The sequence below is a fragment of the Homalodisca vitripennis genome, chromosome 1 (assembly GCF_021130785.1).
Source record: "Homalodisca vitripennis isolate AUS2020 chromosome 1, UT_GWSS_2.1, whole genome shotgun sequence".
Classification (NCBI taxonomy): domain Eukaryota; kingdom Metazoa; phylum Arthropoda; class Insecta; order Hemiptera; family Cicadellidae; genus Homalodisca; species Homalodisca vitripennis.
In genome coordinates, this window is record NC_060207.1 from 122,534,839 (window position 1) to 122,560,485 (window position 25,647).

The following is a 25,647-nucleotide window of genomic DNA, read 5'->3' on the forward strand; positions in this document are numbered from 1 at the left end:
AAAATTAGTTTAATAGTTCAGCAGGTATGTCGTGCATTTTTCGAAAGAAAAGAAAAGCCGGTTTCCTTTTTTTCCTTGTTTTATCAATGGGTAGTTGGCCTGTGCAAGGATCTTATCAAACAGAACAATCCCTCATTCGGGACATCACAAGGTCGACAATACTAAATCTATATCAGATCTATATCGAAATTGGAAACATCGGTCATACAGTCAACAAGGAATGAAGGTTGAAAAAAGTTACTAATAGCACAAGAAAATAGTATATTAAATAGATAATTATAAACTCTGATAAAATCTTGTTAAATGTATGGTAAAAGCTGAATGATCATTAAACAACATGGTTGGTATGAGTAATTTAAATAAGGTCGTCCTGACACAAATTCCATCTGAGAAGCAAATATTTTATTACTACTAAGATTTATACAAAAACGTTACTTCTAAATATGTTTTTGAAATTTGTTCCAGAACCGGCTTATTTACACTACTTTTTAGCACACGTATGAATACACAACTTGGTAGACGATATATTCCAAAATATGGTTGGATATGTGTTCTATGGCACAAAGTAATAAAATAGATGTCCGCTGTCCGCACAATACTTGACACACTACTGCACTGCTCAGGTGAGGATCTGCCAGCACAGCGGAAGTATCCAGCATAACAGGTTCAGAAGACCGGATGTCAGACCTGCCACAGGAAGTGACGCACCACCGCTGTCTTCCGCTGTCCGCACAATACTTGACACACTACTGCACTGCTCAGGTGAGGATCTGCCAGCACAGCGGAAGTATCCAGCATAACAGGTTCAGAAGACCGGATGTCAGACCTGCCACAGGAAGTGACGCACCACCGCTGTCTTCCGCTGTGAAATCCCACACAATACATTGTTTCGTGAATTTACTGTCCATTTTCAAATAACATTATCAGAGATTTTTTATAAACAAAATTTTGTTTCCATGTACATATATCTTCGTAATTGAACTAAACCTAGGAGCGTAAAATATTAATTAATTAATTATACTAGTTTACTTGTTTACCTTGTGTGTACTAAATTAGCACTTTTTTTAACTTTGAATTAATAAGACATTGGATAAATATATCAATTTAAATATATAATGTTACGCGTTTTTTTTTTTTTTTTTTTTTTTTTTTTTTTTGTACATATTTTATATGGTGCTGTATGTAATGTTTTAGATTAATATATGATAAAGAAAAATATTAAACACTCAATGAAAGAATTAAGTATACACTGTTTGTTTATCAGTATATTGCTAATAATCATTACGAAACTACTATTTAACTTTCTTAAAGTTTATTCAATGCTATCCACTTAGTATATTCAGGGACATTTGTTTCTCGTTTAATTAATAAGAGTTATAATGTATAGTCCAGCACCAACCATTACACCAAATATTATATTTAAATTATGTCACAAATTATAGGCATAGTTAGTATTTACACACAAGATCGCTAACACACAATATAAAGTGTTTAAAACAGAGAGGATGAAATGGTAAATACAGTTGTAGCATTGGTGACCAAATGACTATTTGTTATACTGGACCGTAGGAGCCATGACTTGGCTCCTTTGTTTCAGACAAAGAATCGTGTATAGTATTTTGTCAGCGAATGTTAGCTGGGACGGAATCGCGGTCGATCCCCGTGAACGGACTTGTTCAATTCTTTGCTTCACGTTTCGTCAGTGGGTCCTGAATATCTCACCTACTCCTTACCCTCACTCCCTTCTCACTCTTTGCCCAAACTGATGAACTAGCTCAATGTAAAATAATCTGTGAAGCATCCGGATATATAGTAAAAAGTGGTCCTATTGCTTGTGCTGATTCTCCAATAGTCATCAATTGTAAGTCACCCTCTGATTACATTAAGTAATTCTATTTTAATAATTGCATTGTAAATTAAACATAATTTCCTGTTAATTTGAGAGTCTTTAAAATGTTAGATGTTAAAGTACTATGTTTTTTGTTTAATGTTGGTCAATGTGTAACGCTACTGTTTTGTTTCAGGGAACTTTTGAATTAATTTGTTTACCTTTTGAACTTTCAACCTTTTAGATCTTTTACTTTTTGGCTTGTTTAACTTTAGAAATGTTTTAATAAAGCTTTTAATGTTGGTCAATGTGTAACGTTACTGTTTTGTTTCAGGGAGCTTTCGAAGTAATTTGTTTACCTGTTGAACTTTCAACCTTTTAGATCTTTTATCTTTTTGACTTGTTTAACTTTAGAAATTTTTTAATAAACCTTTTAGTTTGGATATTTTTATTTTTTTACATTCACACAAATATTTCATTTGTATTTTCAATTATTTTAATTATTTTAATATTCAATTTTTTTAAACTAAACTATGCCGTGATTACAGGTTTTATGCAAGTTTCTATAGGAGATTGAGAAATAGTTTTTGAAAAATATTTAGTAGAATTTTTATTTACAAGAGAAATTTTAATTTAGAAAGATAGTCGGACTATTTATTTAGCTTTTTTGTGTGTGGATGAATTTTATATTCAAAACTAGAAGAATGATAAAACATTTAGTATATTTGACTTTTTAAATTATGAACATCAAATATATCCACATAATTTCAAAAAACTTTTATATTTAATTTCATTTAATTCCTTAATTAAGACTACTTTGATAAAATTCAATTCTTAAACAATATCATGTGTTTAAATAATATATCTATAAATATTAGGTTACTTACCAATCCAAGCAAGAGCTCTCCCTGAAACAAATAAATCGTAATAATCAATCATACTTTGTATTTGTTACATTTCGTGTATCAATACAATCTGTTGAAGAAAGTAGAAACTATATTCCCTATATACCTAGAATAATAGGAAGAATATCAATAAGCAGCTGAATACTTGAGTAGGCATAATATTTTATAAACCAATCAATGTATGAATTTAATCCTCTGAATGTGTGAAGATAAGTTTTAGTTATAAAAGAAGTTTAAACATTATACGTACTAAGCTCTAGACTAACTATTGCTTTCCATTCATTACTCGGCGTTACATATACATATATACAGAATCGGGAATACATATAACCATTCAAAACATTAATTATGGATTAATGTTATCCAATTCATCAAAATAACGGGGTTCATATAGTTTAAAAGCAATAGTTTTTATAAATTTTGGTAATTGTAAATTAACAAGAATTTTTATCCTCAGACTTTATCATCCTAAGCAATAAACGTTAACTTATCATAGGGTGTAATTGTAATCTGGACTAAGATTTTTAGAAGGGATTGCGTTCTCGTTAGAAGAATTACATACTGATATGGTCGGTAGGTTTTTTATTTATCCGATTTATGAGGATCTAGAACATGGTCTTAGACCTAACTGAATTGTATTAAGTCTCCTTTTAATACCTGGCGTGCTCACTATCTCTTTTGATACATGGAACTGTGTTAATGTGCAGGTAACCGTGTGAAGATGATTAAAGTATAGAAGGCATTGTCATGAGAAGAATTACATACTGATAGGTTTTGTAATTAATTACATTGAAGAGGATCTAGAGCTTGGTTTTAGACTAAATTATATTGTAATCAGTCTCCTTTTGTCACCTGATGTGCTCACTAAATCCTTTGATGACATGGAACTGTGTTAATTTGCAGATCACCGTTTGTAGATGCTTTGAGACAAAAAATTTGTGTTAAAATCGGTTTACTTTTGTGACGTGGCGTCCTCACTAACGCCTTTTAGGATATGGAACTGTGCAATGTGCAGGACAAAGTATGAAGATAGTTTGAGACTAAAGTTTATTGTAATCAGTCTCCTTTTTGTCACCTGATGTGCTCACTAAATCCTTTGATGACATGGAACTGTGTTAATTTGCAGATCACCGTTTGTAGATGCTTTGAGACAAAAATTTGTGTTAAAATCGGTTTACTTTTGTGACGTGGCGTCCTCACTAACGCCTTTTAGGATATGGAACTGTGCAATGTGCAGGACAAAGTATGAAGATAGTTTGAGACTAAAGTTTATTGTAATCAGTCTCCTTTTGTCACCTGATGTGCTCACTAAATCCTTTGATGACATGGAACTGTGTTAATTTGCAGATCACCGTTTGTAGATGCTTTGAGACAAAAATTTGTGTTAAAATCGGTTTACTTTTGTGACGTGGCGTCCTCACTAACGCCTTTTAGGATATGGAACTGTGCAATGTGCAGGACAAAGTATGAAGATAGTTTGAGACTAAAGTTTATTGTAATCAGTCTCCTTTTGTCACCTGATGTGCCTCACTAAATCCTTTGATGACATGGAACTGTGTTAATTTGCAGATCACCGTTTGTAGATGCTTTGAGACAAAAGTGTGTTTTAATCTGTTTACTTTTGTGACGTGGCATCCTCACTAACGCCTTTTAGGATATGGAACGGTGCAATGTGCAGGTCACCGTATGAAGATAGTTTGAGACTAAAGTTTATTGTAATCGGTCTCCTTTTGTCACCTGATGTGCTCACTAAATCCTTTGATGACATGGAACTGTGCAATTTGCAGGTCACCGTTTGTAGATGCTTTGAGACTAAAGTTTATTGTAATCGGTCTCCTTTGATTCCTAGCGTCCTCATTAACACCTTTAAAGATGGTCCTCACTTACGCCCCTACATCAATAAAAGGTGGGAGTACATAAAATTTCAATTTGTTTTATAGTTCATTTACGCATGCAATTTTTACAGCTTGCATTGAAACGTCAATGAAGATACATGATTTCATAAAGTTAACGCTTCATTATCACTGGCTCGAGAAAATCCTTTATTTGGGCCAAAGTTGGTCCCAGTATTTAAAACCCCAACCTAACACCTACAGTTCTTAAGAAACGGTTCTGTATCTTGTATTTAGAAAATGGTTACAGGTCAAAGTATGTTGCATTCCGTCTCTTATGTCACTTGACTTCATCACTGACGCCTTTGGTAACATCGGCCGTTATAATGTGCAGATTAATAAAATAATTCTATGTTATTGACTTATTCTTTGGTCACTTAATTTTACGTCATAAACTGTTTCATGAGTTCAACTTCTTTGATTCGTATTCCACTTAATGTGTAGGTCATGAATCCTTCTATTTTTTAATTAATATTATTTTACCTTATGATATAATTCAGTTAACCAATACAAATTTATATATAAGCAATGTTTTAGTAATGAAAAAATAGGCTTCTTATATAAGACCTTAATATGTTTAATGGGATGCATTTGCTATTAATTTTTTGATAGCAAAAATCTGTAATGGCTATCTTAAATTTTTACAAAAACAACAACACTGTTATTAATAATAGAAGTTGTTATCTCTACAAGTGTGACTGTTGAATTCTTTCCAAATAAATAACTCTATTTCAGGTCTGTGAGTGCCATGTTATAACTTATTATAAAGACGTATGTTTTATTTGTATTATTGCACTATTAATATATGTAAAATATTATACTTATCGTTATACCTATACAATTATAACAGTCTACACTGTACAAAATATCGCTGTATGTAGGTGAGCGATACCTCCCATGAAATTCGCAACATTCGGTCGTGAATATGTAATGACACGAGGCAGAACAACTTGTCAGTCCTAGAGTGTCACAGCCATGTAACATACGCTGTAACGTGCTCACCACTCTGTACTGAATATGTGATGACACGAGGCAGAACAACTTGTCAGTCATAGAGTGTCACAGCCATGTAACATACAGGGTGTGACGTGCTCACCACTCTGTACTGAATATGTGATGACACGAGGTAGAACAACTTGTCAGTCCTAGAGTGTCACAGCCATGTAACATACGCTGTGACGTGCTCACCACTCTGTACTGAATATGTGATGACACGAGGCAGAACAACTTGTCAGTCCTAGAGTGTCACAGCCATGTAACATACAGAGTGTGACGTGCTCACCACTCTGTGCTGAATATGTAATGACACGAGGCAGGACAACTTGTCAGTCATAGAGTGTCACAGGCATGTAACATACGCTGTGACGTGCTCACCACTCTGTACTGAATATATGATGACACGAGGCAGAACAACTTGTCAGTCATAGAGTGTCACAGCCATGTAACATACAGGGTGTGCCGTGCTCACCACTCTGTGCTGAATATGCGATGACACGAGCCACATCAACTTTTCAGTCCTACAGTGTCATAGCCATGTAACTTATTGAGCGTGGCATGCTTAACGAGGAAGTACATCTAAGAAAACTAATTAATATTGAAAATAAATGTATCCATTTTAATAACAGGATGGCTATTACATAATTTCATTAACTAATACAGGATGTTTTTTCCACAAGTACATAGTTAATAGAATTGTTCTAATTCTACTACGGATAAAAATATATTTTGACAAATACAGTATATAAATGCTAGAATACAATGAGTAAGTATTTCTAGTCCGTCATTTCTCTATTAAAACTTAAGCCCAAATGTTATTAATGTGAATCTAGATGGTTCAATTTTTAAGTAATACTTCAATCATCTAACGTACACTTACATGAGTAAATCAATATTCTTATGTGTTCTCCTAAGAGTAGGCCTTATTACATTAATTATAGATTATAATACATTATAGGAGTGTTTAATAATGTAAAAAACCATACCTTGGCACGTCTGATCAATAATCAGGTTGATTTTAATCCCACAAAATACAGAACATAAATAAAAGTGTCATATGTTTTCCAAAGGCCTGATCCCAGGTAATACTTAACGTTTCACTGCCGATATTGGGACATGAGAACTGATTGTATTCTATTTTCACGTAACTAATGAGGGCTTTAATTAAAATAAAATAATAGTTATGTATATAGACTAATATTATCTACAAAAAATGACATGCGTTTAGTTGTTATGTTAGCAGACACATTTTGTATACCTGGATAGTAATGCATCAGTTTCCTTCGCACATAGGAGGTTTCTGGGATACTGAGCTCACAATCTATGATGACTGGGGAGTTGAGCTCCTCATCGTGCAGAAAACCTGTGATTGTGACGTCATATCCCCCATCCTTGAACACAGACTCCAGGCTGGCCCCAGTCATCAGTGTCCTGAGGTAAATAATATTGACATGAAAACTTACTATTTGTTATACAACTTAGAGTGATTATTTCTGTTTAGTAGCACATATGAGATGTTTGAAATACTGAGCTCGCAATCTATGATGACTGAGGAGTGGAGCTCCTCATCGTGCAGAAAATAACAATCAAATATTTAAATTCGGATTATTCTACGATTAAAGATCAAGTCAACAGTCACACTGACTGTCCGTCATCAATGTTATTGAGTGACTAATACTATCAAGATGATAGTTTAATCTAATAACTATACTGCAATCATTGCTACTGATAATAATGAATTTTAAAGGAATTTTGCTGACAAATATTGGGATATTGTCAGAAAATGTAATAGCAATCTGAATAAAAGAAAAGCTGTCAGAATCATTGAATATTTGAGTTACAGAGAGTCGTGTAAGGAATCTTCCAGGGAATTGAGATTGCTGATATTGCCCTGCCTCTATATTTTTGAGGTGTACTGCAAATCAAGGTGCACCTTGATTCGTGGCAGGGACGTACATCAATGTGAAACTAGAGGCAGGGAAAACTTTCGAACTCATCAACCTCAGATTGACATTAGCGCAACATCTACCGCAAGAAGTTGGTATCAGATTAATCAACAGGCTCCCTGAAGAAACCAAAATTTACAATAATACAAATCAATTTAAAACGCGTCTCAAACTCCTTTTGGTGTCCAAGGCTTTCTACTCTGTTGATGAATTCATGATAAGCCGCTGGGAGTGCTGGATTTGAGGTCAATGCGACTGTGTCTTGAATGATTATATGAATTGTGAGTATGAAGTTGCATGAATGTGTGAAAAAAACGATGGTGTGACGTCAAAACGGTTTTGACTATTGCGATAGGATGTAAAAATTGTTAAAAGAATGCAATAAATTGATTATTATTATTATTATTATTGTTGTTGGTGGTGGTGATTGTAATTTAGCGTATGATAATTACTCATTTAAGGCTAATAGATGGTATACAATTTAACAAATGGTTCGGATGATAATGAAACGTATATGTAATGAAACACTGATTTTCTCCTAGTTGAAAAAAACGTACATTTTCTTAATATAAATAATTAATTTTATTAATGTTGAGCAGATTAGTCTTACTTCATGAGTGAAGCAATGAAATCGATAAAGTTGAGATTGTCTCTGGAACTGTTCTTGAGTGAATTAGGCTTGAAACGAAAGAAGACGCAAAAAAGTATTTGTTTTACACATTCCTTTAAACACAACACGGCTATTTAATAAAAATAAAAGTAACTTTTTTCCAATTTCCTGCAATCAATTTTATGGACTTCAAAACTTTGGGATTTTTTTCTGACAATATTAGTTATTTCATTATTTCTCTTTTTAAATTACATTGATGCCATATTAGAGTCTAAATCTTATACCTTCGTCTCTTGACAAATATTTCTATTTTGAAAAATTGGTTATATCGAATATTTTGAAGGCCGCAAAAGTTCCATGCTAGGTACCATCGTTATGGCGGCAATGCTTACTGACAATGGTCACAATAATGTAATTAAATATTAATTGTATTAATAAGTTTTAACTCCAAAACAGTTTAACGGGTTTTAATTTGTTTTTTATACAGAAACGGATACTTAAAATGAATAAACAAACTCGTCTTGAGAGATAAATCAATGGAGGAAATTGCTTCAGATATTTTATAAAAACATGCTTCCCAAAAAACTTCAAAGTAAAATGTTTTTAAATCTTATAAATAATTATTAATTTATACTACTAATTGCTTAAAATTAAGCATTTATCACCCCATTTGACTTATTCAGAAGTACGGTTGCTTTTACATGAGTACTCGGTAGATTTTGAAGTATTAAACTAAAGTTGCATCATTATTGTAGACGGTTATTTTGTAACACGGGTATTACAATTACTCCAAAGGCTGGAATGTCAATATATCCACAATTTTTTTAAGAATCTGGATACCTTAAAAAACATGTTACCTTTGTAAGAGTATACATTTGTTTGTAATTACTTAGACTTGCTTTAGTTGTAATAATTTGGAAATTATATTTGTAAACATATTTACTTTAATTTAGATTTATACTTGTGAAACATTTTTACGTTTGTTACCTCCAAAACTCATTAAATATTACAAACCACGCATATACATTAATTTGAACAAATGGCCGGAGAGTTTTAAAACACTTTTATGTTTTGGATTCGCCAGAAACATTTCACAAGGGGTTGTAGAAAAAAAAACACACACGAATAAACATTATTTAATAATATGCCTAAAACTATGCTAAATGCATAAAAGAGATATCCACAAAATTTAAAAAAAATGCTTAGTATATTTAACATACTTTAAAAATTTCTTATTTTAAATATATACCAAAAGTTGAGTTATATTTTTCAGAAATAATAATGACAGCCATCTGTAAACTTTCTATTGGTTTAGATTGATCAATGAACTCATCCAAATTATGTATAAATACTTTCTTTGTGCTAAATTTAGCCTGGATATATTATAAATACGGTAGTTATTGTGTTTAAAAAATCGCGTTATACTGCATTAGCGCATACATACATAATATATAAAAAAGGTAAAGGTAAATGTATACGTGCTCCGTAGTAAATCGCACCAGGTCTCAGAACAACAATCAAAATTACTAAGGTGACATGATGTATTAAACATCAAACGTAGGTTAGTCGTAGCATGCATAATTAAACATTAAAATTTGTATCTAAAACTCACTTGAATATTTTTTTAGTCATAAAAGATGCCTTGAATTGCTGTTATTGCTATTGCTGCACCACGTTTCAGCGGCATTGCCACCAGCTAATATATGATACAATTGAAAATCACAAAATTCGGCTGAAGAATATTCCATGATAACTATAAACAAGAAGTTTACAGCAAATACTTCAATAATACGTTAATCAAAAGGAAGGGTCTCTTTGCTACAATTACTTGATGAAAACCACAGCAATGATAGAACAAAACTAAGGTATGTACTATTACCAGCTGATGTATTACACACGAGTTCCAAGTATTTAGCTGTTTGCTAATTATAAAGTAAAATAACACAAACAAAGGGCACAGTGTTTATTAATAACCGATGTCGAATTCAAGGTATTTTATTTAGCAATGAATACGCACAGGTGCGTTTTGAATTCACTTTTAATTTTTTTAGAATGTGACTATGAATTTTACTACCTGCCTACATTTGTTACTTACTAAATGTCCTGCTACCCATATAATATTCATTTTTGCACAAAGAGTTGGTTCGACTAACTAGGAAATGCGCGTACTACCTTTAATAAAGTTTTAATGTTTCGGTAATGTTGTTCTCTATTTACTTAAACTATATATTGTTGAATTTCTCATTAATGTTTTTTTTTTTTAAGTTAAATTTCTAAGATATTAGCAAAATCCTTGTTCTTTCAGTTATTTCTAGTAAACATTTTTTCTAGTAAAATAGCCGCAATGTAAAATGGATGGATGTAACACTTTCAATATATCTTATAATAGACAGTAATAATATTAAAATCCATGCAAGTATGGTTAATGTTAAGAAAATACGTGTGAGTTAAACAAAAAGGATGTTTTGATAAAAAAAACACACTAGTACAGTACATACAAACAGAATACCGAAAACTAAAAATCAAACTATCGTTAAAAATGAGATTCCAATTACCACAGGAATGATCGCTTAAAATATTCAACAGTTGTTCTGAAATATCCTTTATAGGTTTTTTTTTGCTTTGGGGCCCATGATTGGAAAACATCTAAAATATCTCCCTGAAATTCCGCCATGATGGTGAATGCAATAGGCATATTTACATGAAATCTACCAAAAATCCGAAAAGTATATTTTTTTATTTGTTCTGGGCTTAAACCTATATAGTCTATTAAGCAACTTGAACACTTACATTCTTTTGATATCATTGCCCTTGTAGAGGACCATCTTAGGCTCCGGAAATACACCGAGAGCTCGACAGGAAACGTTCACCCCTTGTAGTTCTGTCTTGGTCTGGAACACATCTATCCGTTTTTCTGGCGCTGCAAAGAAGTGTTTGTGTTAATAACACTTAAGGTTAAGATATAGTCGAAATCTAATACAATAAGATATTGGGTTTTATGGGAACGATAAAGATTCAGGAGAGACGTTCACCCCCTCTAAACTTTCATTTTCAGCAATCCACTTATTTATCTTTAATTGTACATTGTTTTTTTGGGACCAGTGTTGTCATGTCGTTGCCGTTTCATGGGCACATTTTTGGGCTGGACTTAAGTTTGGGGTTTCAGTATACGCACAACCTGAATAGTTGAACTAAAATAAGGTACTATGCCTTGTCAACGTGTCCCAAATGTTTCACATTTATAACAAATGTTCCACAACATGTTTCATACTGAGTACAATGGATCCCAAATGTTGTAAATAAGTGCCACTACATGTTTCGGAACGAAAGTTCCATTATCAGATGGTTAAAAAAATTAAAACTGATCCGTGTGGGATTTTTTAAATTTAAAATACTAAAACAATAATACATAAATCAAAATAAATAGGAACGTCAAGCGAATATTACGACAGCAGGCCAACCGCGCACACACGGGTACGACCCGGCGGACAGTAGACAAGTGGAAGTCAACACTTGGAAATGTGACAGTTGACAAGGAATAGTACAATGTTTTAGTTAATATTATTTTTGGTTAGTTAAAGGTTTTAGTTCCGGGGCTATAGACTATCATTTTGAAGAGTTTAATGCGAACGTTGTGGACGTCCACTCAGCACCACAATCGCTAACATACACTAGAACATGAATGCAAACACGCACTTAAGTGTGACCGAACAGTTCGTATTGGAAATTCCTGTGGCTAGGTATATTTAGGTATCTATGCACTAGAGAGGTTTAGGTAATACGTAATTTGCTTTAATTGGCGGTAAACCATGTTAATTTTACTGCACCATAGTAATAATATTAATTCTTTATTTCCTAAAATCAATTTACCTCGTTTATACGTACATACAACAATATGAAAACACATAAAATATATTTATATACAGCATAAATAAATAATCCCTACTAAAAAAAAAAATACACGTCAACATCTGTCACTTACTCTATTAACTGATGAAGATATTATGCAGAATTCTATCTGCTCCAGCTGCGCGTAAGGAACTCACTAACAATCTAAGAACAAGAACGTTGTAGAGTAGCTTTAAATTGCCCAAATATTTCAGTGTTTCTGAGAATTTGAGCAAACACGTTGTTTTAAAGTTGTGCTAAAGCTATTGTTCAGTGTTGTTGTGTTAGGTGTTCTCACCCTTTGCGCCATAACTTTTGATCTACATAACCGTCACCAAACCACGAGACGCATTTATAGTAGTATGAAATCACAAAAATTTGGAGGCTGGAACCAGAGCTCCCTGGAAACATTTGAGCAAGACCCTCTTCAGTCTATACATATCGTGATTCTAATGGCTTTCTTTTTAAGTCTAAAAAAACTTAATTAATTAAATTTTCAAATTCAATAGCATTTAAACATACGAGTCATTATCGTATTATCACACCATTCCATGGATCTTAACTCAATAAAAAAATGCTGCCAATTTGTAATTTTTATATTCTATATTGATATAATGTGTCAGTATTTTGGTCATATTCTGAAACATCAAAAATGTCAGGTTCTGTTTCTTTGCACAAAAGTGTAAGCTCATCTACTTTATTGCTGCCTTTCCTGATGTTGATATATTAAATAATAATAGTATTTTAATATAGTAATATATTTTAGTTATAATTTTTGTATTTTTAAATATTTTTCATTTTGCTTTGAATATTGAAGAGCTATTTTACATTTTGATCTGATATTCATATCTCATAATTTGAATGCAACAAACATTTTCGTTTTTGTTGTATTATCCTTTTCTGGCGATGTTAATTTTGACGGCTTCCACGTAGGAATCACGACAGGATTTTGAGGACATTTACACTCTGGGAAGGTCTCAGGTATGGTGATGGTCACGGCTATTCTCCCGTGGTGCGCGTGAGGTGGGTTTGTACACCTTGGCAAGATTTCACCTAATCAGACCAGCTATAACTGTAACAGCCACCTTTCTATAGCCTCGGAAAAAGTGCATGTCTTTCCTTGGGAGAATGCTCCGGTCTACATTGTTGAAGCCCAGAAAGCGAGTGTGGCGTCTGGTGCCCAAACCTTGGACGTGGACGTCATTTCCGGTTAGGTCGTGGTGATGTGGCAGAGTAGAGATAACCAGGCTAAGTCTTGGAAAATATAGTATCTAAATATTTCTTAAGATGACAATATTTGTTCCGCTGCTCGCCTGGAACGTAATTTTAATATTCAATATCAACAACTCGCAATGGGTCACTAATACAGTTAATCTCAAGTCCTTGATGCAGAGTTTTACTAAAGGTCTACACGTACTCTTCACTTCATATTTACTTAGATTTCGCTCAGAAGCCGAACGATGTGGTATGCGTATCTATCATCCTCCTGCACAGCACGTCAATTAATTGTTATTAATTCATTTCCCAGAGGATTCCTTTAAACTCTCTGTCTTGTTTAATTTTGAATTTTACATGTCGTACATTTTATTTATAACGATTTGAAATGATATGGCATTCATCGACTCCCACCGACCCCTCCCCCTCGCGATGATTCTACTCAGTCCCCGCGGCTTCAATAGAGCAATCATCACCACGATTTTCTAAAGGCTAATATTTCCATCATCTTTTTAAATTACCGATAGTGATTTCATCGTAGTATATTTTAAGCGTTGAATTACAGTTTTATCCTCTCCACTTTATTTTCTGTTACTGACTGGATACAACACAATGTATAGCAATGAGATTACTAACACAAAACAACTGTATATAGCAGTAGTCAGTCATCATCTGTGGTGTCTGGGACGTTTCCTTTAAGCTGATAATCTTCAGGATAAGGTTATAGAGAGCTTGGAACTCCTAAGGTTTAATCTAATTGAACAACTCTTTTTTATTTAAATGTCAATTTCATATATATTTAACACAAGAAAAAAGTAAATGTTTTGTACAATTTTTTGTAAATAATTTTATTACAAAAGCTTTTATTAAACAGAAAACCTTGATTATACGTTTGCTAACATAAATACTAAGTAGATTTGTATTTTTAGATGATTTTAAAACAACAATTCCATGAAATTACCTAAATAAATTTAAATAATAATTATCGTTTTGTTTAACGTTTATCGAGTTCAACATAAATGTTTATCCCATGTCCTTTGTACCTTGGCATTCAATGATGGTTTATTACGTATGTGCTTGTTCGGTTGTAAAATGTTATTAAATGTTTCCAGTGAATAGTAAACATAATTAAACTATCTATTGGCAGACGACTGGTCAAAGGGTTTCAAACTGTATAATTAGTCGACAAACAAACAGATAATGAAGGCGCGATCAGCAGTTGATCTGTCAGAATCAGCTGATAATAAATCATCCCACGATAACTACGCTGATCCATTCGGCTCTTTATATGCTGAACTCAGCGATAAGCCAAACCGGCAACGGAAATCGGCAGATCAGCAGAGTGAATTGGAAATAAATGTGATTTTATCGATTCTAAACATAAACAAATTTAATCAACTTTAATATTATCATTACACTTATAATAATCCAAGCTACATAACACGTAGGAATAGTTATAAAGTGCAGATAATTATCTAACTTTTATTTTTAATCGTTATTAGTGCCCAATAATTTATTGAATTAAAATTGCTTTTTAGGGAGAATTCGCATATCTCGCATTGACTCGCTAATTTGAAATATATACGTATTTTTCCTGTGATTAAAACATAGATGAGCGTATATTTCATAATAGGTTTCATAGACCAAAAACTAATATTTTTATATCTTGAAAACATTTGCAAAAAATACACATCAAACTAGAAATAAAATTTTCTGACTACCCTTTTCAAGTATTCTTTGGATTTTGGTTTGCATTTAATATAATTCATTTATTTACATTAGTTGTATAAACGATGTCTCTACTTTTACAAGTATAATAATAGCATACCCACTTTCTACATATACTGTAAATGTTTGCTGGGGAATTTTAAAAATTAAATGTTAAGAGGTATTTTAGGAAGTGTTAGTGCTTTGACCAGCCAATTGGTTTTTCATTGTACATTTTAATTTTAGTAATGCAGGGATTAATATAATTTATTGGATTTTAAATACATTCATTATAAGAAAGTCTTTACTAAGTTTAAAGTTTATAAAAATAGATTACCGTTTTTAATTGTAAATCTATTTTGTTTTAGAAGATGACATTGTAAAAAGTTCAACCTCCAATCATTAGGTGTCAATACCCCGGTGATAGCAAAATTACAATTACGCTAATATGAAATATAATCAGAAGCATATTTCATAGTACGAAGCTCAACACCTACAAATTTGTATTTCTGTAAGTAGTGTATTTAACTCACCATAAACAAGCATGCGCTTGTTCATAAAGTCCTCCTCGTGGAAGGTAGACACCGCACACTTGTACTCCCCGGACAGGTCAGTCGTGGGCTGAATGATGTAGAGAGCACGATGAGCGGTTCCGTTGTGCTGAGAAGCGCGGTACTCCAGGCTGAGTCTGCCCTTGAGCACGCCCAAATCCTGCAAACATAGCCAGGATTATATTTATAATTATTGACACAACGTGCCTTAGAACCAACATTCCGCGATTGTCACAGTTTATAACAGTTTTATTATTTCGACGCAATGAACATCAAACTAAGATGTCAGGTCGTCATACACTCGATGCCTACATTTTCAATGAGTGTTAATCTTTTATTACATGTAACACTAATAATTGCTCATAATAATAATTTCTTCTACGATTATTGAGACTTTTGGAGTTATACACATTCCAATGGTATAAACTTCTGTTTATTTTTAAAGTGTTTTTACTTGAATCTCTTAGGATGAGAACACCTTCACATACTGGTGGTTTCTAAAAGAAATCAGTCATATTTTTTAATTCTTGGATTAATTCTTTCTTAGTTCGGTAATTTACAAGTAATGAGGAACTGAAATATGATGTAATTCTTTTTAATCATATAACCTCCAGTTTGTGTATTCATGTCCAACTAATAATGAACATACCGTCTAAGAACACTAAGATAGTTTCTCCGTAGACCAGGAGTCATTAAAGGCATTCATTTTTTAGATTAAACAAAATAAAAAAAGTCTGATGAAATACCTCAGTTTAAGGACTACGGAAATTTAAGCCTGTGATTCCTAAAAATGTTTAAAATGTTTAGTACTTTAAAATATTAAAAAAGATTCTTCTTGGTAATCTAGATATCTACATTTGGCACGACAATATTACTACACCATTTTTTATTACTGAGCTTCCATGCCTGGATTTAAGTGGTAGAATAGAGTTAACGTATTTATGTAAAACCACTTAGCATATTATTAATTTTATTTACTATTTGAGACCTTTGATACCTGATTCTTATACTTGGGATTAAGTGGTACACTGCAGTTAATGTGTTTGTCTAAAACCACGTGGCAGTTATTTTACTAATGATGGCTTTTGATATCTCAACTTTGTTGCCTGTAATTAAGGTAGACTGGACTCTTATATGTTTGTCTAAGCGCAGTTGGGCTCATTACTTATATTGCTACTACGGATGGCTGTTGATACCTGAGGCTTGTTGCCGGGGATCCACTGGTAGACCGGAGCTGGGCTGTTGTTGTAGAACCACTTGACCACCAGGCCAGAGCTGGGCTGTAGCTCTTCAGGTCTGAGGGAGTATTCACAATCCAGTACGGCATGGTCACTGCCATTCTGAACCTCCGGTGGCACGAATAGACCTGTTATCTGCACTCCCTCAATCGCTGCAAGAAAACAAGATCATTATATACTTCAATCGGCCCTCCTCAGAATTGGGTGGAAAGTTAATCTTAATCAATAGCATCTTTTTAAAATCTTAAAAGTCATAGTTTATTTCTAGAAGCGTTCGGGTTACATGTAAGTTAAAGATCTTTAAATGATCATGTTTGTTTCGTAATAATAAGCTTTAAGAACCTTGCTAACATTTTACCCAAGCATAGGACACTGCAATTTGATGAATATATTTCAAAGAAATACTGAAGAACTTGCCTGAGGAGATGAAGAGTGAGAGCAGAGTGGAAACGTGCAGAAGAAAGGTGGCGCTCATGGTCCAGGGGCATCACCGGTAACTGTGGTAACCTAACGTGACCTGTGATATCATAGCGGTGACATCATCAAATCATCACCGTCTGTAGACGATACATCTCACGAGTGATCCAGTCAGTTGTACATTTCTTCAGTAACAGTTTAGATACACCTATTTCCAGCACCTGAAACAAAACGTGCAAAGCACTTATTTTAACGTACAAAGCACAATTTTAAAACATTAGTATTAGTAAATCAAAACATGTACTAATAATTCATAACATGTTTTAAGCACTAAAAATTTTAATTTATTAATAATTCAAAAATATTATTTTTTAAATTTAAGTTTTGTAAAATGAAATAAACATCTAGTAGAAATTTATAATAGAAAGTAAGGGTTTTTATAAAAACGATTGCGTTCTCTACATAATCTCCAACATAATTCCTCCAAAAAATAAGATGTTGTGTCTAGTATTAATAATTTTCTGTTATTAATAGTCAGATTTCTAGTTTGTTGATCAGTAAACATACAACTTTAAAAATAAGTCGTTTACATTAGAACCCAATAGATATCATTATGATTAAGGGACCACTTACATCAATTAACTACCAACGCATTGAACTATTCTCCAATATCTTTTATTCACTATCAACGTTGCTTTAATTATATTTTAGGCACATGTTTTAAACCAACATATATATTGACATAATTACAGGTGGAAAAACATACAGCCCTGTTACTCGTATCAAATTAGGTTCATTGTTGCCTAAAACAAAAGAATGTTTTCAGACTGGCCACCCCTTGGCGTATCGGGATGCGATAAGATAAGGTAAGAATGCCGCTGTTCTGTTACCGAATAGATTACAATACAAAAAACTACATTGCAAAATTACACTGCATATCTTCCAAATGGTGACAGTGGATTAACCGAGTAGCTAAAAATGTACTGGAAGTGAATTAACAGGGAATCTCCTGATTAGATATCACTAGTTCTCCTGAATTAGAAATTGATTGAGACATGTGAAATATCGTTATGTATTTGAAACATATACAAAACTACTCCGTCAAGTTAAAATATGTTAGATATAAGTCAAATAACAGAACATGGTCAGCCAAGAGATGACAACGGCTGCAGAGCCTCATATGTAGGATCATATTGTAGGACTAAGGACGCAGAACCTCTTATTGTACAAACTGGACAGGCTCTATATGATCAGACTTAAGGGCTAAACATACAGAACCTCTTACTATACGAACTATACAGCCTCTGTGCGGTCAACCTTAAGGACTAAGGCTGCAGAACTTCTTACTGCACGAACTGGACAGGCTCTGTAGGATTATCCTCTAGGACTGAGGATGCATAGCATTTTAATATACGAACTGAGCAACCTTTACACGATCAGTTTTAAGAACTGAGTATCTCTATCGTATGAGGTAGATTATAGACAACGCGATAAAAAGCATATTACTTATCTTCGAATTAAAACACTATAATTTGTAATATTAATCTGTAATTAAAATTTTTAGAACTAAATGAGACTTTGAATATCGCTTGAGCTAAGTCATATGTGATTGCGAACATACGTGAAGTGATGTGAGTGTTACTAGCAAGAGTGAATACTCTCACCGAGTAGACAATATGTGAGATTCCTTCCCAGTATTTGTATTATTCTCGAGATAAATAGTTAATATTCACTTATACTCCCTAAACTCCTAAACAGACCTTCTCGATTTTATGTGATCATTGTCCAATTGCATGAAGTAATACCAAGTAATGTCCAGTTCTCTTGTGGGACACCTATTCTGTTGATATTCTCACCGAGTAGACAATTATAGATGACTCAATTTATATTTGAAGTTAAATTCACTAACCAAACATTCAAACAAAATTACTGCAAGAGGTAAATAGTAGCGTTAGAACTGAAAAAGCAACTTTCCATCGGTAAAATAAAAGGTTTCATAAGTATATGCCTTTAGTTACTTATAAAAAGTACATATTATTGTATATCCTAGGTGTGTAAAACATCACAGTTTTGTGGTAACAATTTACTTTATATTCTCTATAAGCTACTTCTCTTCCATTACAAAAACAAGTATTACAAAAGAGTTTCAGCGTAACCAAAACCTATTTTTACGTAAATACGTTACGTAAATTACGTAAAATAAATTTGTACTTTGAATAGCTTAACTGAAGCCCGGAATTTTCTTTTGTCATTTAATGACAATGTTTTCGTTTAAGCTTTAATGAAAACCATTTCAGTTAATTACCTGTTTTGGTTTCATGCTTACAATTACAAGCCCAAAATAATGTCACGGGAGTCATAATAAGATTTCCGCTTCACCGCGTTGAAATATTGTTTAACGTTTCTATTTTACATCTATTGACCGAAGATGATACTTGGAAGCTAAAATGTATAATTAATTTTTAATAATTGCCATTATGTACAGTTATTTTGTGTTAAAAATGTTCCTACGCAGTGTGAACTGGAAATCTTATGGAAGGAATGTTATTTGTAACTTCCATCCTAGGTTTTTGAAATTAGTAAGATTTAGACTTTAGAAATAATTTGTTAAGAAAGCTTTAAATGTCATACAAAAATATGAAATTTCACTGCAAAAATCACTGGCGTTGGAGTAAGGACCACAAAAATACTAGACAGGATTAAACTTGATGGCCACTAATCTGACTGTTCCAGTCGCCAAAAGTATTGCAGAATATGTGCGGACTCTACAGATCCCATCACTCGCTGTTCATCCTTATCGTTCATCTAATATAAAGGAGCCTTTCGAAGAAGGTTTATTTACTAGGAATTCTCAGAGAGCATCATTAACTGGCTTCAAGTTGTAGATTTCCTCAAAGTGAGTACGGTATTGGGGGTAAAATCAATCGAAACATCTATTAATACAAGAAATTAGCTATGGCATTTATATCTCATGACACTAATGTTGTTGAATGGTTCATAAAATATATTGAAACAAATGTTCTTAATCAGATAGTCACACCTTGGGAATGAATATATAACACTAAGCATACTCGTATATCAGATAAACAAAAAAGACGGTGGGTGTGAAGTTGGAAGAAAGCCAACAGTTGGCACACGAGTGTTAGTGGGTCATTTCACACCCAGACATCCCTGACTCTGCACACGTCTCGTGTAAAAAACAAACCATTCATTCTCTTTGGTTCTTCCTTTATTATACTCTCAGGATTTAAACCCATAAACGTGCTTAATCACGGAAACCAACAGTGGAAAGAATGAACACAGAATAAAACTTGTAACTATTGCTAGGTTAAATCATCAATTTTAAATTAACATTATGATGGATACAAAGTATAATAACAGAATTCGGTGCAAGAGGTGAGGATTTTGAATTGGGAAGCGTCACTGAATTCTAAAGTAACCGCTAGTACTGTTCTTCAAAACTATTTAACCTCTAAAAGTAAAATAAATATCACTGGTACGAATTGAAAAATAAGGGTCTCAAGTATATTATTGAGCAACCAATTAAAAACACATCTTACATAAAAAATAAGTCATTCATCTGAAGCAGGCAGAAAAATAAACGTACATATACTGCATTATTGCTGTGAGTTCAATCAATGGTTATGGATAATCAAATTGTGGCCTTTAATAGAAACTCTCTTTATTGTCTGCCCATCGTTGTGACATGCATCAATAGTTGAGTTACATTTAGTTGTCATATAACTGCAAAAGCCATATTTACTGAACTACAATGAACTCAAACAAAGATTAGTTCGTACCTTAATCTGAATTTTACTGGTTTCTGCCCACCGTTGTGACAAATAACTTATATATATATATATATATATATATATATATATATATATATATATATATATATATATAGAGCTGTCATATATCAATACCTTAAAATTTTTCTCATTCTCGTTGATATTGTTTTAATCAGCGTATCCATCTATTCAATGTACTTGTATACATTATACATTACAATATACCTCTTATTTTTATCCTACGAAAATGTATAATATTGCAACACATTAAAACAGAATTATATGTCAAGATGCTTACTGTATTACCTAGCCACTTTGTGGACACACTAAAATATCTGAAGTCTTTAAATGAAAGTATATAAAAGAAATTGTGCTTATTTACATGTTCTGTAATTTCTCTGGAATTACCCATAATAGTGAGGAACAAATAGTGAGGAAGTATTAAAATGCAGATTGCAATCTAACTTCTTGGAACCCTTAATATTGTTTTAGATGGCCAAAAGTAGCTATTAAATGGACAATCGTGGCTAAATTATTGGTACACAACAAGCGAAGTTGAAAATGACACTTCACTTTGTGATATGAATATTAAAAGTAGAACAAAACTTTAAATGAATTTACTCACAACAAAAACTGACCCCATGAAACTATGTCCATGAATAACAGAAGGGAAGGCAACAAAATATTGTTTATCCCGTGAGGCATTTATTAAGTAGGCCCTAACAAACCAATACAGTTACAAATAACAAAGCTTCGAAGTTATATATTTTGTGAACAAAACAAGGATGGAAAACTCAGAAATATCTGAAGTAACAGAAATAGCAATAGCAATAACTGTTTTGTACTTACTGTTTCGAGTGATCATTTACCTTCCATATGGACTTACTTCAAAGAAGATTTAAAATGTGGGATGAAATCTATAAAGCCTATAGTGTCGTTGAGGATTTAATGGCAGTAATAATCTGGTAAATTTGTGGTTGCAGATAAAGTAAAAAATTATTAATAATATTAAAAATTAAATTAAATTTTACAAATTAAACTTTAATTGAAAAAATAATTGTATAGCTTATGCAAACAACGGCAGAACTATTTAGTTAAATCTGTTATAGAAACCTAATCCAAAGGTTGGGATATTGTTCAATTACATTCATATCAAAATATTTATTTATAAATAAGATTACTTAAATTATTAACTGAATTAATAATAAGAATAACATATAATTTTTAATCTACGTCATGATCGTCTCAAAAATAAAAAAAACTCACATTTGCGAATGTGTAGCTTCATTGGTTTGGAACTATTTCGATTTAAAGAAGGTTACACTCTTTTGTATTTTTACAATTATTATAGTATTCTGATATTTAGTAAATGTGATACATCTATTTTGTATACCTTCTTTGTAAAACCTACACTTTTTAAACCTACACTTTTTATATAAAAAAGTGCCATGACAATAAATTTGGTTTAACACAATCCCAGTGCAAATACTGGCCAAGATAATGCTTGGCTTTTATTGGCAGCTCTGCCATTGACAGCTTTACATCTATGTGAACGTTATCGGGCCGTTCCTCTCAAACTAGCAAGGAACGAGAATGCAACGAATCGGAATCCTTGTATTATAACTCTGAAATGATATTTCATCACTTGAATTTAAAAAAAATCACATTCCTTAGGTAATAATGACCAAACGAAGTATCTAATTTATGTATGTAGGTCATGAAAAATGCAGTTTATGCTATTAAGTAAACTACCATGATTTGAGAGAGGTTAGGGAGACCATAATAAATAATACGCATTTATCATAAATCAATTCAAGCTTCGTTTAGAATATCTTCAAAACAGCATATGTTGTAAATTGCAAACATACCAACATTAAAATGGATTTAGGTTACATGATAATGTTAGCAAATATTTAAATAGACATGGACAATCGATGAATTCTCCTTTTTGGTGTATATTATTGTGTAGAAATCTAGTAAATAACAGAAAATTACAACTCTCTATGTTTCTTTTAAGTTCATCATAACAAAGATGGTTATTATACAATTAAACCGAAAAACTCTGCCTCCTATTCGTACGATTTATCTGTATAGGACCATTAGATCATGACATACCAATCATTTTTCCCTTGGGAAAAATCACCTAGATCTTGTCTTTTATTATTACTGATACCTTCTTTATTGCAGAAATGGGTAACAATCTTTGAATGCTTCCATTTAAAAAAATTAAAGTCATTACAAGACTGACTCAAAACCCTTCCCTCAACTTTATTTTTGTTTGCATTTTACTTAAAAATAACAAATAACAGTTAATAAAATTGGCACGATTTAAACCTGAATATCCAGAATTGTATATAAATAATTGAAATATCTTATTTAGAAATGATCAATTGTGATTTAGCTATTGGTTTTGTGTAAATAAACAGTTCATATTATGTAACCAGTCAATTCGGCTGGCTGTCCTTAAGATCGTAGGATTTTTTTTTCGAGAAAATCAATAGAACATGGGTATTTAAAATGGCCCAGAGAATACTGGTATGTTACAAGTTATCCATGTTTCATCCTAATCATAAGATTTAAATTTTAAAATAAGCTCCAATACATTGGCATTAGCCAACTGTATATAGACGTGAGGGGATATATTACTTGTAAGAAGGTTTTAAACCCCATTATCGGACTAAACTCAACGCTGTCCTCTATACAAGGAATTAATTATTATACAACATAAAAGATAATACCTCGCAACTTGCCATCCACGTCCTATAGGTTGAAGACTTCATCCTGTACAGAACAAGTAGTATGCAATGTAACAGAACAAATATTCAACTAGCCCTTGGTTTTGTTCAAGTAATCCTGCTAAAATATATTATTATAAAAAGCAGTAGGTTACTCTTTTTAATTTATTTATGTGTACTAGTTGTGTAGTTCCGTTAGAAGAATAAATAAATAAATAGGACACATTCCATTCCCGTTATCACTAAATCAAGTCGTTTAACATAATATATAACAACGATATAACATGAAACAAGACAGTTCTAGTCCCTATTTAGCCCGTATGTTGGGGAGAAGACAGTTCTTCCCTCCAGAACGTATGATTTAATCTACTAGAAAATAGAAGAGTGTGGTAGTCATTGGAACTGGAAAGTTCTAACCGTTTCTCTGAATTCATTAGATTTATCCTTTTGATAAAAGTTCAGATAATTCTTTCTTCAGCTCTTTCAGAATGAGTAACTGGTAGGCAAGAGATAAGTACCCTATTAACTATCAAACCAGAAATACTAAAAGCCGGATATGGGACGTGCAGTCTACCATTGAATATCGAACGAACCGAGCTAACAATCTTAACTCGAATTTGGTAAACAGAATCAGTAATCTAAACATTTACAGAATTGAAACAAAAGTATAAACATCGGTAATTGTTATTTAGCTCCCAAATAGAACAAACGTTTTTCATGCACAATACCATAAGTAATGTAATTTAGGTTTTGGCACAGCTCAGGATAAATAAACATCTATTGGAGAAACAAAAGTAAAAATAAAACATACACGTATTTTGCAAATTCAACAATATTAAGACAGTGTGTAACATGACTGTTTGGTACACGCCATTCGTCAATGTCGGAATAAGTGGATTTCATTGTTTAATAAATTAAAGTCTCTCACGTGGTATTTGAATCGGAGAAATTAAACAATGAAAGCAGTTTACTGCACGTGATCTCACTTGGTCGGCAACATGATAGCCTACTTTTAGTCATACATAAGTTAAAGGGAAAGTAATATAAAACGTCTGGGGACGAAGTCTTTGACAATTTTCAAATTGTTTTGTATTTGCACTTTGAATGTGTTCTAAAGTCAAACTCTACGTGAACATTATGTGAATATCATGCAGTAGACTATCATTATACATTGACGTTTCAAAAAAAACTACCTGCACTGCGCGATTCATTAATACATTTATTCTGTGAAACCCTAATGAAATACTAATTCCGTATTATGAAGTTGGGAGACTACAAATATATTACTTTGTTGCAATTAATTATTTTAATTAGATACAAGGTCGGCGTATTCTACATCACGTGTCATGTAACAAGGCTTTGCTCTAGGAGGATTAACTTCTGGCTGGTTTATACCTTCCAGTTGAACCTACACTGGGTACAGCAAAAACGGATGTGGCACTTTAATCTGGGCAACTATATGAATGAATTTTCTTGGACCATTGGAAATATTTTCATTAGATACCACTAATGAATTACAGCACATTTTTCAATACTAATTTAATTTTGTAAGGCCTTTAAGAATACCCTCAAAACAATGGTACAGCAATGGGAAATCCTCTTTCATGTTTAATTCAAATATTTATATGAGTTATTTGAAAACTAGAGCTAAAACTAATATTGAACCGAGAAAGGTAATACGATACGTTGATGATGGTCCTTACAATATTTCATAAAAATGAAAACCTTGATCCTAAATTTATTTTACCCTACCATTAAACTTACATACGCAGTTCAACAATGTAATAGTATACAATTATTATATGTTTTAGTAATTATAAAACAAACAAAGTTTAAATTTGGAATTTACAGGAAACCGACACATATAGATATATTTATTGTTAATGAATCTAGCCACCCACCTCAAAAAAGAGCTAGTTTTAATTCGA

At 32.5% G+C, this 25,647-nt stretch overlaps 1 protein-coding gene across 1 annotated transcript in view; it reads right to left on the reverse strand.

Moving 5' to 3' along the window:
* Positions 1-265: 265 nt before the first annotated feature.
* The window catches only part of LOC124370611, a 99,149-nt gene continuing 73,767 nt past the window's right edge, over positions 266-25,647 (reverse strand). The window contains exons 2-8 of the mRNA XM_046828905.1: positions 17,194-17,414; positions 16,735-16,928; positions 15,521-15,698; positions 10,968-11,097; positions 6,880-7,052; positions 2,716-2,736; positions 266-862 (exon numbers count right to left, since the gene is read on the reverse strand). Coding sequence (XP_046684861.1) covers positions 759-862; positions 2,716-2,736; positions 6,880-7,052; positions 10,968-11,097; positions 15,521-15,698; positions 16,735-16,928; positions 17,194-17,251 — 858 coding nt within the window. The 5' untranslated portion in view covers positions 17,252-17,414 and the 3' untranslated portion in view covers positions 266-758. The remainder of the gene's footprint in view (positions 863-2,715; positions 2,737-6,879; positions 7,053-10,967; positions 11,098-15,520; positions 15,699-16,734; positions 16,929-17,193; positions 17,415-25,647) is intronic.